At 39.4% G+C, this 16,642-nt stretch overlaps 1 protein-coding gene across 1 annotated transcript; it reads right to left on the reverse strand.

Annotated features, from left to right (window-relative positions):
* On the reverse strand, positions 9,697 to 15,963 carry LOC110259580 (olfactory receptor 2Z1-like). Its single transcript, XM_021085063.1, has 2 exons — positions 15,935 to 15,963; positions 9,697 to 10,663 (listed from the first exon to the last, which is right to left on the reverse strand). The coding sequence occupies exons 1-2, from the start codon at positions 15,961 to 15,963 to the stop codon at positions 9,697 to 9,699; spliced, it is 996 nt and encodes a 331-aa protein (XP_020940722.1).

The raw sequence follows: 16,642 nt of genomic DNA on the forward strand, positions 1-16,642 counted from the left end.
TCTAGGGAGAGTTCTTTTTAGCCTTAAGTGTGGGGGATGGTCCCTAACTCTTGCTAGGAGGCTCTTTTTGTAGCCATAGAACATGTAGTTCCCTTGGTCTCACCCCCACTGCTGGGCCAATGAAGGAGTGTTCTTTGCAGTGCCCAAGAACTTGTGCTTTTCCTGAGGTCTTTGCCCACCTGCTGGTCTGCTCCTAGATCCTGTGGCTAATAGCAGAATCTGCACTGCTCCTGTGGTCCCCTGACCAGTGCTGGCAAGAGTTGTGGAATTTGTGCTATTTCCAAGATCACTATACCTGCCCGCTGGGACATTGCTGAATCTTATGGTAGTTCTATGTTAACTTAAAAAAATATTGGCATATAGTTGACTTACAATGTTGCATTAGTTTCAGGTGCACAGCAAACTACATCACTTATGCTTATGTATTTTTTAACATCCTTGACTACACATGTCCACTTTCTCTTTCCTTCCTTCTTCCTTTCTTTCCCTTCCTTCCTTCCTTCCTTCCTTCCTTCCTTCCTCCTTTCTGTGACATACAGAGTTTTCCTTTTACAGTGATGTTGAAGGGCTAGCCTCACATGGATAAGGTAACACAGTACCATCTACCCCAGCCCTGAATGCTCTCTTCCTAAGGACACTCTTCTGTTTTTTGTTTGTTTATTTGTTTGTTTTTATCATCCCTGTGTGTGTGTTTTTCATTCTTTTATTCATAAGTTCTGGAATAATCAAAACATTTTAAATTTTTTATTAAAGTATAGTTGATTTATGATGTAATACCAATTTCTGCTGTACAGCAAAGTGACTTAGTCATATATATATGACTAGCAATATATATTATTTTCCATCATGGTCTATCCCAGAAGACTGGAAATAGTCCCCTGTAGTATACAGTAGGAACTCATTGCTTACCCATTCTAAATGTAATAGTTTTCATCTATTAACCCCAAACTCCTAGTCCATCCCACCCCTCCTCTTCCTTGGCAGCAACAAGTCTGTTCTCCATGTCTGTGAGTCCTGTTCCTCTTTTGTGGCTAGGTCATTTGTGCCATATTTTAGATTCAACATATAAGTGATATCATATGGTATTTATGCTTCTCTTTACGACTTACTTCACTTGGCATGAGAATCCCTAGTTGCATACATGTTGCTGTGAATGACATTGTTTCATTCTTTTTATGGCTGAGTAATATTCCATTGTATATATGTACCATGTCTTCTGAATCCATTCATCTGTTGGTGGACATTTATGCTGTTTCCATGTCTTGGCTATTGTGATTAGCACTGAAGTGAACATAGGTGTGCATGTATCTTTTTTTGGGGAGGGTTGTATACTCATGGCATGTGGAAGTTCCCAGGCTAGGAGTCGAATCAGAGCTGCAGTTGCTAGCCTATGCCACAACCACAGCAACAGCAGATTCAAGCCACATCTGTGACCTATAATACAGCTCACAGCAATGCTGTATCCTTAACCCACTGAGCACGGCCAGGGATTGAACTCACATCCTCATGAATGCTAGTTGTATTCATTATTTCTGAGCCATAATGGGAACTCCCAGAATGTATCTTTTTGAATTGCAGTTTTGTCTGGATATATGTCCAAGAGTGGGATTTCTGGATCATATTGTAGCTCCATATTTAGTTTTCTGAAGAACCTCTAATACCCTTCATGTTTATACCAATTTATATTCCCACCAACAGTGTAGGAGGGTTTCCTTTTTTCCACACCCTCTCTAAGCATGTGTTATTTGTAGACTTATTAATGATCACCATTCTGACCAGTGTGAGGTGGTACCTCATTGTAGTTGATTTGCATTTCTCTAGTAATTAGTGAGGTTGAGCATCTTCTCATGTGTCTACTGGCCATTCATATGTCTTCTTTACAGAAATGTCTATTTGGGTCTTCTGCCCATTTTTCAATTTTTTTTCTTGTTTTTCTTGTGTTATATGAGTTGTTTGTATATTTTGTAGACGCAACCTTGTTGGTTGCTTCATTTGTAAAGATTTTCTTCCATTTTGAGGGTTGTCTTTTTGATAATAGACATTATTTTAAGAGGTATGAGGTGGTATGTCATTGTGGTTTTGATTTGCATTTCCCTGATGATTAGCAATTTTAGCATCTTTTCATGTATCTATTGGCCATCTTTGCATTTTTACAAAATGTCTGTTCAAATCTTCTGCTCATGTTTTTAATAGGACTTTTTTGTTATTTAATTGTTTGTGTTCTTTATGTATTTTGGATAGTAATCTTTTATCAGATATATAATTTCCAAATATTTTCTTTTATTCTGTATGTTGCCTTTTATTTTATTGATACTTTCCTTTGTTGTGCAGATAATTTTTAGTTTGAGGTTTCTCATTTTTATTTCTTTTATTTTTACCTTTGCTTTGCTTCTGGTATCAAATCCAAAAATTCATTACCAAGACTGGTTTCAAGTAGCTCACCACCTATTTTTCTTCTAGGAGTTTTATGATTTTAGGTGCTTGTTTAATCATTTTGAGGTAATTTTTTATATGGTCAGTTTCATTATTTTGCATGTGACTGTTCTCTCAATTTTGAAGGATAATTTCACAAAGTACAGTATTCTAGGTTGATATATTTTCCTTTCAACACTAAATAATTCTCTCCATTTCCTTCTTAGTTTCTTTTTTTCTGAAGAGAAGTTAGATATAATTCCTATCTTTCCTTCTTTCAAGAGTTTATCTTTCATTTTCTGTAGTTTGAAAATTATATATCTAGGTGTAATGTTTGTGGCATATATTTTACTTGATGTTGTTTGATCTTCCTGGTTCAATTACTGTCAGTGTCAGACAATAGTTTCAGAAAATTCTCATTAGTATTGTTTCACATAGTTTGATACTCTGTTGTTAGACACATAGAAGTTAAAGATTATTATTTCTTGTTGGAAAATTTACCATTTTGTAATTATGTAATGACCTTCTTTATCCTTGATAACTTTCTTTGTTTTGAATCACTTCAGGTTTTAAGCAGGTAAAGAACATCATTTTGTATGATTTTCAAAACGCTATAATTTTATTTTTCTAAGAGCTGATGGAATAGAGATGTAGATATGAATATAGATATAGATATGGATATGGGTATAGATATATACATAGACTATAAGCTAAAGCTTTATAGTGTTTTATAATCTACTTGGAAGTGTTTGGAGCAGATGTTATAGACTATCCTAGGGAAAAGAGATTACAGCTATACCTGTGCTAGAGATTTCATAGTGTAGGGCTTAGGAGGATTATTGGAGATGGAATACTCCCACTTATGTGCTAGATATAGATTGAGTGGTGAGCACCCAAAGAGAGAAAAAGGGCTGGGGAAAAGGTGTAGTCAGGCAATGATGGAGGTATTAAGGTGGTACAGTAGCCTGTGTAGTTGGAATAGAAGGCAGATTCTAGCAAGGTGTTGGTGAGGAGAGGGTGGCCGGTGAGGAGAGGGTGGCCATTGAGGAGGGCTGTAAATACCAGATCAAGGTATCATTCTCGGCAGCAGTGCCAGGATAAAGTCCTACCAGGAAGAAACTAATAAATGGTGCTTGATTGGGTTGGCCCTCTGCTTTAGTCCAAGGATGAACACTCAGTCCACAATTGGACTTATCATTAGCACATAGTAGAAGTTTTATAGGTTTTGGAGTAGAGGTCAGGTCATCAGCCATGGACATGAGGATTAAATGAAGACTGTATTACAAAGTACTTTTTAAAAATTGTGGCAAGATACACACAACATAAAATTCACCATTTCAACAAAAACGTAAAAGTGCAAAACTAAGTGGCATTAGTAAATTCATAATGTTGTGCCACCCAGTTCCAGAATTTTTTATCTTCTCAAAGGAAACCCTGTATTAATTAAGGAGCCACACTGCATTCCCCTATCCTCCTAGCCTCTAGGACTATTAATCTTGTGGATTTGCCTGTTTTAGAATTTAATAAAATAAAACCTTAGAATATGTGGTCTTTGTGACTGGCTTCTTTCACTTTTGCATAACATTTTTAAGGTTCATCCATGAAGCTATCATAACATATATCAGTATTTCATTCTTTTTTTCTTTTTATGGGGATGGCATATGGAGGTTTCCAGGGTAGGGCTTGAATAGGAACTGTAGCCACTGGACTACACCACAGCCACAGGAACATCAGATCTGAGCCATGTCTGCGACCTACACCACAGCTCACCACAATGCTGGATCCTTAACCCCCTGAGAGAGACCAGGAATTGAACCTGTGTCCTCATGGATGCTAATCAGCTTCATTTCCACTGAGCCATGACAGGAACTCCTAAATTTTTTTGGTATTCTTTTTTTTCTGACTGAATACTATTCCATAATATAAATATACCACATTTTATTTATCCATTCATGAATTGATGGCCACTTGGATTGCTTCCTTTAGCTATTGTGAATAATACTGCCTTGAACACTCATGTACAAGTTTTTGCTTAAATCACATTTTCAGTTCTTTGTATCAAAGGATTGCTGAGTTATAAGTTAATTCTATACTTTCCTTTTTGAGGAAACACTAAACTATTTTCCACATCCAGCAAAGTGCTTTTAATCTGTATATTTCTAAAAAATATGTTATCTTGGATTTCATAATTCACAATTAGCTCTAATTTAGGTTTTTAAAAAGATAATAAAAAACAGTCCAGAAACACAACTTAATTCAATAACTACTGAGTACCTACTGTGTTCAAGGGATGATCTAAAGAGTCTGAATGCATCAGTTAAAAAATAGACAGAAGTTCTGCCCTGGGCAGGCCTTGCAGTATTAGGCACATGTAGAAAACTTGGTTTTAAAGAAAATACTAAAAAAACAATAAGTCAATGAGGAAATCAAGAAGGAAATTAAAAAATACATTGAGATAAATGATAATGAAGACATGACCACTTAAAATCTATGGGAGTCTGCAAAAGCAGTGCTCATAGAGAAATTTGTAGAAATACAGGCTTTCCTCAAAAAAAGAAGACAAATCTCAAATTGACAACTTCACCCACCATCTAAATGAATTAGAAAAAGAAGAACAAATGAGAAGAAATCATAAACATCAGAGAGATAATCAATAAAATAAAGATTCAAAAAATGATGGAAAAATCAATAAAACCAAGAGGTGCTTTGAAAAGGTAAACAATATTGACAAACCTCTGGCCAGACTCACCAACAATAGGAGAGAAAAAAACCAAATAAACAAAATAAGAAATGAAAAAGGAGAAGTCACAATGGATACTACAGAAATACAAAAAACCATGAAAGAATAACATGAACAATTGTATGCCAACAAATTTGACAACCTAGAAGAAATGGACAACTTTATAGAGACTTACAGCCTGCCAAAACTGAATCAAGAAGAAATAGTACAACTGAACAGTCCAATCACTGGAAATGAAATTGAATATGTCATAAAAACACTGCTTACAAACAAAAGTCCAGGACCAGATGGCTTCACAGGCGAATTCTACCAAACATAAAAAGTGGAATTTATACCCATCCTCCTTAAACTTTTCCAAAATGTTGAAGAAGAAGGAACACTCCTAAAGGCATTCTATGATACTACCATCACCCTAATTCCAAAGCCAGACAAAGATACCACCAAAAAAGAAAACTATAGGAGTTCCCATCATGGCACAGTGGAAACAAATCCAGCAAGGAACCATGAGATTGTGGGTTTGATCCCTGGCCTCTTTCAGTGGGTTAAAGATCCACTGTTGCCATGAGCTGTGGTGTAGGTTGCAGATGTGGCTCAGATCTGGCGTGCTGTGGCTGTAGTGTAGGCTGGCAGCAACAGCTCCATTTCAACTTGTCCATATTAGACATGTCTATACTGGTCATGCTACCCAAAATGGGATTCCCATTCCATCCCACCATATTTGTCTAACCACATTTGTGTATCCAGTGCTTCTCTTTCCTTTTAGTTTGTTTCTTTTCTTTTCTTTTTTTTTGTCTTTTTGCTATTTCTTGGGCCGCTCCTGTGGCATATGGAGGTTCCCAAGCTAGGGGTCGAATTGGAGCTGTAGCCACCAGCCTACGCCAGAGCCATAGCAATGCGGGATCCGAGCCGCGTCTGCAACCTACACCACAGCTCACGGCCACACCGGATCGTTAACCCACTGAGCAAGGGCAGGGACCGAACCCGCAACCTCATGGTTCCTAGTCGGATTCGTTAACCACTGCGCCACGACGGGAACTCCCTCTTTACTTTTAGAATGTGCAGTTCAAGAGAATAGAGGCTTTGATTTTAATGCTGATTCCTAGAAGAGTATCTGGAGCACAGATCCCATCAATAAATACTTGTTGAATGAATGGATAAATCCAAAGAACATTTTCTTTTTTTCTCTTTTTCTTTTTTAGCCATGCCTGCAGCATGCAGAAGTTCCCCAGCCAGAGATCAAACTTGTGCCACAGCAGCTACCCAAGCCATGGGAGCTAAAACATTGGATCCTTAAACCACTTTGCCACCAGGGAACTCCAAAAGAGCATTTCCTCTTTCTTCCTTCCTTCCTTCCTTCCTTCCTTCCTTCCTTCCTTCCTTCCTTCCTTCCTCTCTTTCTTTCTTTCTTTCTTTCTTTCTTTCTTTCTTTCTTTCTTTCTTTCTTTCTTTCTTTCTTTCTTTCTCTCTCTCTTTCCTCTTTTCTTTCTTCCTTTTCTTTCTTTTCAATGGAACAGAATAGAGAATGCAGAAATAAACCCAGACACCTATGGTCAATTGATCTTTGACAAGGAGGCAAGAATATAAAATAGGAAAAAGGAAATCTATTCAGCAAGTATTGCTGGGAAACCTGGACAGCTGCATGTAAATCAATGAAACTGGAACACACCCTCACACCATGCACAATAATAAATTCAAAATGGCTTAAAGACTTAAATATAAGAGAAGACACCATCAAACTCCTGGAAGAGAACATAGGCAAAACATTCTCTGACATCAACCTCATGAATATTTTCTCGGGTCAGTCTCCCAAAGCAACAGAAATAAGAGCAAAAATAAACCAGTGGGACCTAATCAAACTGACAACTTTTGGACAGCAAACAAAACCAAAAAGAAAACAAAAAGACAACTTACAGAATGGGAGAAAATAATTTCAAATGATGCAACTGGCAAGGACTTCATCTCTATAATATACAAGCAACTTATTTAACTCAACAGCAAAAAAGACAACAACCCAATAGAAAAATGTAGAAAAGACCTAAATAGACATTTCTCCAAAAGAAGATATACAGATGGCCAACAATCACATGAAAAAATGCCCAACATCAATGATTATTAGAGAAATGCTCATTAGAGCTACCATGAGATACCACCTCAAACCAGTCAGAATGGTCATCATTAATAAGTTCACAAATAGCAAATGTTGGAGAGAGTGTGGAGAAAAGGGAACCCTCCTGCACTGTTGGTGTGAATGTAAGTTGGTACAACCATTATGGAAAACAGTATGGAAGTACCTTGGAAAAATATACATAGAACTACCATATGACCCATAAATCCCACTCTTGGGCATATATCCAGACAAAACTTTCCCTGTAGTATATATACACAACGGAATACTACTCAGCCATAGCAAAGAAAAAAATTTACAGCAACATGGATGGAAATAGGGACTCTCATACTGAGTGAAGTAAGTAAGAAAAATACAATACCATATGATATCACTTATATCTGGAGTCTAACATATGGTACAAATGAACCTTTCCACTGAAAAGAAAATCATGGACTTGGAGAATAGAATTCTGGTTGCCAAGGGAGAAGGGGAGGGAGTGGAATGGATTGGGAACTTGTGGTTAATAGATTCAGACTGTTGACTTTGGAATGGATAAGTAATTATATCCTGCTGTATAGCACTGGGAACTCTGTCTAGTCACTTATGATGAAGCATGATAATGTGAGAAAAAAGAGTGTATACTTGTATGTGTAACTGGGTCACCCTGCTGTACAGTAGGAAATTGACAGAACACTAAACACTTTATTTTGGCATTTCTCATCTGTTAGTGCTAGCCTTCCCCGTATCACTTAGCAAATAGCCCCTGATGACTCAGTTTTAAAATCTTCCCATTACCATGTTTTCAGGTTCTTCTTCAGATTCTTTTTCATTATATGTTATTACAAGGCATCAAGTTTTGAAGCACTCCTCACTTAATGGGAAGGATCGGAAAAGAAGTAGGAGGAAAATCAGAAATGTGGTGTCACTGATAGAGAAGAGGAGTTTTCAAGGAGGAACTAGCAACAGTGTCAGCACTGCTGGGATAAGGTAAGAAAATGTTCTTTGAGAAGTTATCATTGAGGATCAGCAGTAACAAACCCAACTAGTATCCATGAGGATGTGGGTTCAATCCCTGGCCTCACTCAGTGGGTTAAGGATATGGCATTGCTATGAGCTGTAGTGTAGGTCACAGACACAGCTCAGATCTAGCATTGCTGTGGCTATGGTGTGGGCTGGCAGCGGAAGGTCTGATTAGAACCCCAGCCAGGGAACTGCGACACACCAAAGGTGTGGCCCTAAAAGACGAAAGAAAGAATGAAAGAATGAAAGAATGAAAAGAAGAAAGAAAGAAAAACAGAAAGAAAGGAAGGAAGGAAGAAAGAAAGAAAGAAAATAAGAAAGAAAAGAAAGAAAGAAAAGAAGAAAGAAAGAAAGAAAAAGGAAGAAAGAAAAGAAGAAAGAAAGAGAGAGAGAGAAAGAAAGCAAGAAAGCAAGCAATAAAGAAAGAAAAAGGAAGGAAGAAAGAAAAAAAAAGAGAAAGAAAGAAAGAGAAAGCAAGCAAGCAAGAAAGAAAGAAAGAAAAAGAAAATGCTCTTTGGGAGTTCCCTGGTGGCAAAGAGGTGTAAGGATCCAATGTTTTAGCTCCTGTGGCTTGGGTGGCTGCTATGGTACAAGTTTGATCTCTGGCTGGGGAACTTCTGCATGCTGCAGGCATGGCTAAAAAAGAAAAAGAGAAAAAAAGAAAATGTTCTTTGGATTTATCCATTCATTCAACAAGTATTTATTGATGGGATCTGTGCTCCAGATACTCTTCTAGGAATCAGCATTAAAATCAAAGCCTCTATTCTCTTGAACTGCACATTCTAAAAGGAAAGAGAAGCACTGGATACACAAATGAGGTTAGACAAATATGGTGGGATGGAATGGTAATCCCATTTTGGGTAGCATGACCAGTGTAGACATATCTAATATGGTCACATTTGAAGAGATTCTAAATGAAGTGAAAGAAAAAGCCACAGAAAAGTGTAGGGGGAAGCGCTTAAGCATCAAGGATTCTGCAACGCATGATCCCCAAGGTAGAATTTTGATTAGTAATTTTGAGCAACAGTAAGGGGGTTATTGTAGCTGGAGGAGGGTAAGACATATAAGTTTATGAAAATAGCCAGGGATAAAGAGATCTGTGATCCCTCTGGAGAAAAGGGAAGCCCCTGGACATTTAGTGACTTGGAGATGATGAGTGATTGTTGATTTGGACAAGGGATGGATGGAGAAGTCAGACTGGAGTTTGCTGAGGTGGAGAAGGAAAATAGGGAGGGTACAATGATCTGGACATATCTCTGAAGAGAAGTGTGGGATCTGAAAGGGAATGAGAGGGTTCCCCTTTCTCTTTCTTGCATATGTGGGCTTGGGACTCTTCTCATGCCAGAGGGAAATTGTAGAATGGTCTCCTCAAGCCCCAGGCACATCTTAGAGGTGGGGGTGTGGTTTCTCCTAGGTCTTAAGCAGTCCTAGCCACCCCACACTTCCCTATGACCTTCTTCATTGCTCCCGTCACTTCCTTGTTCCTGAGGCTGTAGATGACAGGGTTTAGCATGGGTGTGAGGACTGTATAGAAGACAGATACTACATCATCCTGACGGGGAGAGTGGTAGGATGCAGGCAACATGTAGGTGTAGACGAGGGGACCATAGAAGAGGTTGACGACTGCCAAGTGGGAGGAGCAGGTGGCCAGGGCCTTCTGACGCCCCTCCACAGAGTGCATCCGGAGCACAGCTCCCAGTATGAGGGCATAGGAGGTGGTGATGAATGCAATGGGCACCAGGAGGACCACCACGCCTGTTACAAAGAGCACCTGCTCATAGGTGGCAGTGTCAGCACAGGCCAGCCGCAGCAGTGAAGGCACCTCACAGAAGAAGTGTGCAATCTTCCGTGAGCCACAGTAGGGGAACTGCAGGGTTAGCGCTGTCTGAATGGAAGCATTGAGAGACCCCCCTAGCCAGGAGGCAGCCACCAGGAGAAGGCAGGTCTGGCGGCTCATGAGCACTGGATAGCGGAGAGGATTGCAGATGGCTACATAGCGGTCATAGGCCATTAGGGCCAGCAGGATGCACTCTGCAGCACCCAGGAACATGAAGAAAAACATTTGCGCTCCACAGCCCCCAAACGAGATGCTTATCCATCCAAAGAGGAAGCCTGCTACCATCTTGGGGACAGTGACTGAAGTGAAGAAGATGTCTAAGAGGGACAGCTGGCTCAGGAGGAAGTACATGGGTGTGTGGAGCCGGGCATCTGCCCAGATCAGGAGGACCATGCTGGCATTGCCAGCCATGGCGAGTGTGTAGATGACCACAACCATGCTGAAGAGGAATAGGTGCATCCGGCTCTCATTAAAAAGGCTGGTGAGGATAAAGCCAGTGGTGGAGGAGTGGTTCCAGTGCCCTCTGCCTGCCTCCAGCTGAACTTCACTGTGGGGAGGAAAGTAAACAAAGGGCTCAGAGGCAACCACTCTGAGTCAGAGAGACGGTGGTGATGAATACAGCAGAAAGTAACTGGCAGTCTGACTAAGGGGACGTGGGGGTTCTTTCTAATATTCTTGCAAACTTTCGTGTATTCAACATTATCTCACAATGAAAAACTGTAAACTACTTTTGGCACACAGCCAAAGCAGTGCTCGGGGATGGAATTTAAAACTCAAAATGCAAATATTACAAAAGAGGAAAGAGTGGAAACCAGTTATCAAAGTTTCCATCTCGAAAAGCTAGAAAAGGAACCACAGCATATTAGAACACCTCATGTTTTGTAAAATATGCATACTTGTCAATATTTCCAATAAATAAACATTTAATTTTCTAAATAAATAAATAAAAAATGAAGCATTTACTCTCATGCTTAATCTGAGGACCAGATACATACACATGTAAGTTATGTGATCCAAAATTCTTATTTACTTGAGAATTCACGTGATGCATTTCTCTTAGAAAGGGTGAGAGCCTGTGACATTGGCTGACAAGTTGTGTTTTATCAACTAGCAGAGTTGTGTATTGATGTATTTCCCTTGTCACCTTGTCCCTCAGGAGCCCTGGACACACTGTGCTTAGATGCAGCAATTGCTCTTACATTGTTGTTGTCGTTATTTTCATAAATGCTGCCACATTCAAATGGTTTCACTATGGCTAAGTCTTATTATCTGAGTAAGAAGATCTTTTTTAAACTTTTTGGTAGTTACTGGGCTTCATTGTAAGTATAAATTTGTAGATTGCAGTGTAGGGGTAGATAATCCAGTCTCAATAGTTTCCCTTGGAAGGATCTGGTGCCCTAAAGTTTTCCATTCTTAAATTTACATTTGTTCAGGTAAAGTCAATTTAAATAAATGTCAGGTTAAGCTATGATTGGAAAGAAATCACCCTAAGGCAGTTTTAAAAGGTGTGGATTAGAGACAAATTCAGACTACTCATTCTGCTGTAAGAGAGACAGTGAAGAGCTACCCACCAGAAAAATTCCCCAAGCCTCTGAGGCCTCCTAGTTCATTAGTTCCAGGGTCCCAAACCCTAGGAAATGCCTTGAATTCCGGCTTGTATCTCTGTGCTTGTGTTTGATTGCAAATGACTTAATTGGAGAGACTGAAGAGAAATAAATTGAACTGCTCAGTGTTCTTTAATGAGAATATGGGAGAATATTGGAGTTGGTGGACACCACTGGGTCACTGGCACAGAGTTGGAGGGAAGAAAAGTGTTTCAGAGGCACAGCAGGTCAGAGATGTGACAGAATATGGCCTTATTCTGTATGCCCTTCACAGCATCTATGGACAATCTGTATTTTCTGTTTCCCTAAATCTAATCCTTGGGGGTGGGCTCTGAATACCTGTGCTTCTCAAACCTTTCAGGCTACTCTTATGTGTGGTCTGAGTTGATACTCTACTGCCCACAATCTAAAGGCTGAAGGTGTAAAGAAATTTAGTCGCTAAGTCTTGCTTTGGGTCCCACAGAATATCACAAGGAACTGTGCCAGAAAAATCTTCTCCTTAGTGCTTGTCCTGGCTCTTCCCACAATGCCACGGGGACTTTCTTATCTAGGCTGCTTGCACAGGTCCCTTAAAGCTGAATCAGATATGCTCAGAGTGTAGTGGGGGTCACTCCCAAAGCCTTTCACTGAAACTGAGCACAAGAAATTAACACTGTTAGACCCAAATATCCAAGATGGGCTTTAGTGAAGATATGACATACTGCCTCTATTTTCTACATTTTAAGATGCTTTTTTCTTGAGCTCTTGGAGACCAGGGAGGAACTGCCCTTCTTAGAGTTAGCCAATTCATAGAGATATTAAACAACTTGTCTGGGAGAAAGACTTTTAGGTGAAAATCAACCATCTGCCTCCATTTATCAGGCTCCTGCAGTCTGCAACATTTTCCCCCTGCCCTAAATCACCACAGGGCCAGGTCTCAGATGAAGACCACCCCTATATCCCAGAGCCCAATGAAATTATTCAAGCTAGCTAATCCTAAACCTCCTCAGCTGATTACCATGCCTCATCCAATTCTTCCCACAAAAAACACAGGCATTTACCTATGTTTTTCCCTCATTCCTTCTGCCTCCTCACCTACCCTAGTTCTTTCCCATGTGGCTTCATGTGGTGTTGTATGCCCCCTCCTCTTGGGAACTGTGAGTAACAAACTATCTTTTCAATGGCATTCATCTCTTGGTCTATTCACCTCACCATACTCTGAACAAAAATAACTCAACAACAACAACAACAAAACAACATAATAGAAAAATGGGCAGCACATCTAAGTAGACATTTCTCCAAAGAAGACATATGGATAGCAAGTAGGCACGTGAAAAAATTCTCAGTGTCACTAATTACTATAAAAATGTGAATCAAAACTAAAACAAGGTACCACCTGACACCGATCACAATAAATCATTAATAAATTTACAAATAAGTGCTGGAGAGGGTGCAGGGAAAAGGAACCCTCCTACCTACACTGTTGGTGGGAATTTAAATGGGTACAAACACTGTAGAAAGGTGTATGGAGGTTCCTCAGAAAACTCCTGGGCATATAATCTGAACAAAACTAAATCAAAAAACACATGTGCCCCTATGTTCATAGCAATATTATTCACATAGCCAAGACACAGAAACAACATAAATGTCCATCGACAGACATTGAATGAATCAAGAATATGTGGTGCATATATGCAGTGGAATACTACTCAGCAATAAAAAGAACAAAATAAATGGCATTGGCAGCAACATGGATGCAGCTAGAGATTCTTATACCAAGTGAAGAAAGTCAGAAAGAGAAGGACAAATACTATATGATAATTTACATGTGGTATCTAAAGTATGGCACAAATGACCTATCTAAAAAACAGCAACAGACTCACAGACATAGAAGATAGACTTGTGGTTGTCAAGGGGGAGAGGGAAGGGAGTGGGATTGACTGGGAGTTTGGGGTTAGTAGATGCAAACTATTACATTTAGAATGGATATGCAATCAGGTACTACTATACAACACAGAGAGCTATATCCAATCTCTTGGTGTAGACCATGATGAAAGATAATATAAGAAAGGGAATGTATGTACATATATGTATATGTATATACATGTAACTGGGTCACTTTACTACCCAGTAAAAATCAGCATAACATTGTAAATCAATTGCACTCTAATAAAAAAAAACAAGATCCCAAGTATATTTTAAATATTCCTCCAAAGAGATTTCCCCCATGTTGTCCTTGTTTTGGCATCTTGTAGGCACAGATTGTATTGTCTGGTGTATCCAATGGCTTAGAACCGGTAGATTTTACAACTCTAAGAAACTTATTCCATCATTCCCATTTTCCCCCATGAGCAGAGTGAGCTTTGGTCAACATTTTTTGATTTTGTAGGCCAAATCCAAAATTATCCTAACTGAGTGGGCTATCTCAACCTTGGCATAATTGACATTTTAGGATGGATCACTGCTGTGAGGGGTTGTCCTGTGCATTGGAGGACATTTAGAAGCAGCTTGGATTCTTCAATTAAAGGCCAGAAGCATTCTATTTCAGTTGTGATAAATAAAAGTACCTGAAGACTTTGTCAAATGTCCTCTACAGGGCAAAATTGCACCCAGTTGAGAACCTTAGTACTAGGACTCCACCATCATTTACCTTTCTTTCTCTCCCCTTCTTCTATGGCAAATGAAAAAGAAAAAGAGCTCACATGCCTAGAATCTGTTATGAGTTTAACCAGGCATGTCAGAATGTCTCTCACAGGTTTATACTCAGTTTAAACCATTGTCCTTAAGGAATTAGTCTCTCATCTCAGGCTGCTGGAGTTCAAGCTTCTGCTCTACCATTTCCCAGTCCTATGACATGGACAGGCTACTGAGCCTCAGGCTCCTCATTTCAAAAATTGCTGGGACTATTGAGAACATTTTTAAATACATGTAGAGTGCTCTTTTAAGTAGAGTCAGGGAGAACAAATGTGCCATTTAAGTGTCAGCTGCTATTAATATCATGACTATTACAACTTTTATAACCTTCAGCCTCTGCTTCTCTCTTTATAAGAGAAGCTCCTTTCTAAAGGTTATTGGGAATGTTGAATAAGAAAAATATTGAGGATGTGCCTTTTGTATAATACATATTCAATAAATGCTAGAACTCTTCCTTTCCTCACTTAAGGATATTTTGTAAAATAATCATACAATCATCACTTGTACTTACCCACAAAGAGCTCTCAGACCCTTTCACTTGAAGATTTCCCTTCCACAAATTTTGTTCTCAAAAACCTTGGAGGGAGATCTGTGTGTTGTGATGGGGTCGGGTCCTCCACTCCACTCTGGATCTCCCATCTAGATTGTGAATTACCTGTGATGAGGGACTCTGTCCTTTCCTTCTTTTACATTTCTCCATAGGATGTGGTTCACTATGGCTCCTGGTCAGCGTTTGTGGGAGGTGTGTGGTGAGTAGATGAAAGAAACACATACTTATTCACAAAAATACTATTACCTCTATGACCATCCTCTGGCATAGCCATTTGAATTCAACATCCACTCTGTGGGGCTCTGCCTGAGCACCTGCATCCAGAAATGCTTCTTTGGTTGTCCTGACACTGCTGATTTTAATTCACATGGCAGTTTCTTGGTATTTATACACACATACATCTTCATTGCAGTGTATGCAGTGAGTGTGTTTGTGTATCTCAGACTGATTATTTAGGGTGATTCTTTTCCTTTCAGACTGTTCCCAGAAGGGAGAGAAATGCTTTTCTATTGCTGCATCTTCCACCTTGCCTAGATCTGAACTGGCACCTGGAAGGCATTAAAGAATTACTACAATGAACAACAACAACAAAAAAGGAATTCTTGATGCAAATGACCATTTTGGGTCATTGACTATATCTAGCCTAAGACTTCGTTTTCTCCCTTGTGATTTCTCTGTACTGATAATGTTTTTTTTTTTTTTATTCCCCTTAAGTTTGACTGATTTTTCTTTCCTTTTATTTTTTTTCCTTCATTCTTTCTTTATTCCTTTTTTTTTTTGGTAAGACACAGCCTTGGTTTTTACAATTTAAGATATCTCATTTTGGGAGGGGAGGGGTATGAAAAAAAAATCAGTGGTTTTAAATGCTGCAAAGTTTGACAGAAGAAAAGTTGTAGAATTGCCCATTGTCAATTATGGGGCTGCATAAATGAAGGTAAGAATTTTAAATTACTTCTCCTTCTCCCCACTCCCCATTTCATCCCCTACTCACCCCACACTGTGCCAATCTGCAGTCTCCATCAGGAATTTCGGTTTCTTGTTGAATTTTTTCCTTCCTGGGCTCCAGGCTTAGGTTCAGAAACCAGAGCAGTTCCCTTGGGGAGTTCACATGGAAGGCCTGAAAGCTGAAGCCTGAAATCCATGTCCTTTCAACATGGTGTTCCTAATGGCTTCCTGTTTTCCCCTTCAGTGATCCATATTTTCACAACATACCCTATCCATCTTTCTGTGATTAGTGTATAAGTGGCTGCCTGTTCCTGCTACTTTCAGTTTCAGAATGCTTGAAAGGCCTTTGTAACTGAATTCGCCCCATTTTTTTCATCCACAGATAAAATAACTGCACAATTCCATGTAGGCTCTTGATACTTACAGGACATACATGCTGGGAAGATATAAACTGCTTAGCCCCAAATTACAAATAAGATAATGGCATTTAGGACCATGATTCCCAAATCTGTCAGGACATCAGAATTATTTTGAGGAGCTTCAAAATACTGATGCCTCTGCCTTATATCCACAAATAGTGACTTAATTGGTATGGAGTATGGCTGGATGGTTGAAAGGTTTAAAAGATTTCCAAGTGGTTCTAATGTCCAGAAAATCTGGAACTATTGAATTAGGGATTTCACAAACATGCCAGTTATGCCAACTCCTGGAACCCAGGTCTCCTTACACCAAAACGTGGTGTCTGGATCAGTGG

Source organism: Sus scrofa, chromosome 2 (assembly GCF_000003025.6).
Source record: "Sus scrofa isolate TJ Tabasco breed Duroc chromosome 2, Sscrofa11.1, whole genome shotgun sequence".
NCBI lineage: Eukaryota > Metazoa > Chordata > Mammalia > Artiodactyla > Suidae > Sus > Sus scrofa.

Bases quoted from the DNA above. Each gene is read 5' to 3' on its own strand.
- LOC110259580 (XM_021085063.1), bottom strand. From the start codon at position 15,963: ATGGAGACTGCAGATTGGCACAGTGTGGG. The intron at 10,664-15,934 runs GTGAGTAGGGGA...TCCTCCCCACAG, and splicing joins GCAGATTGGCACAGTGTGGG to TGAAGTTCAGCTGGAGGCAG.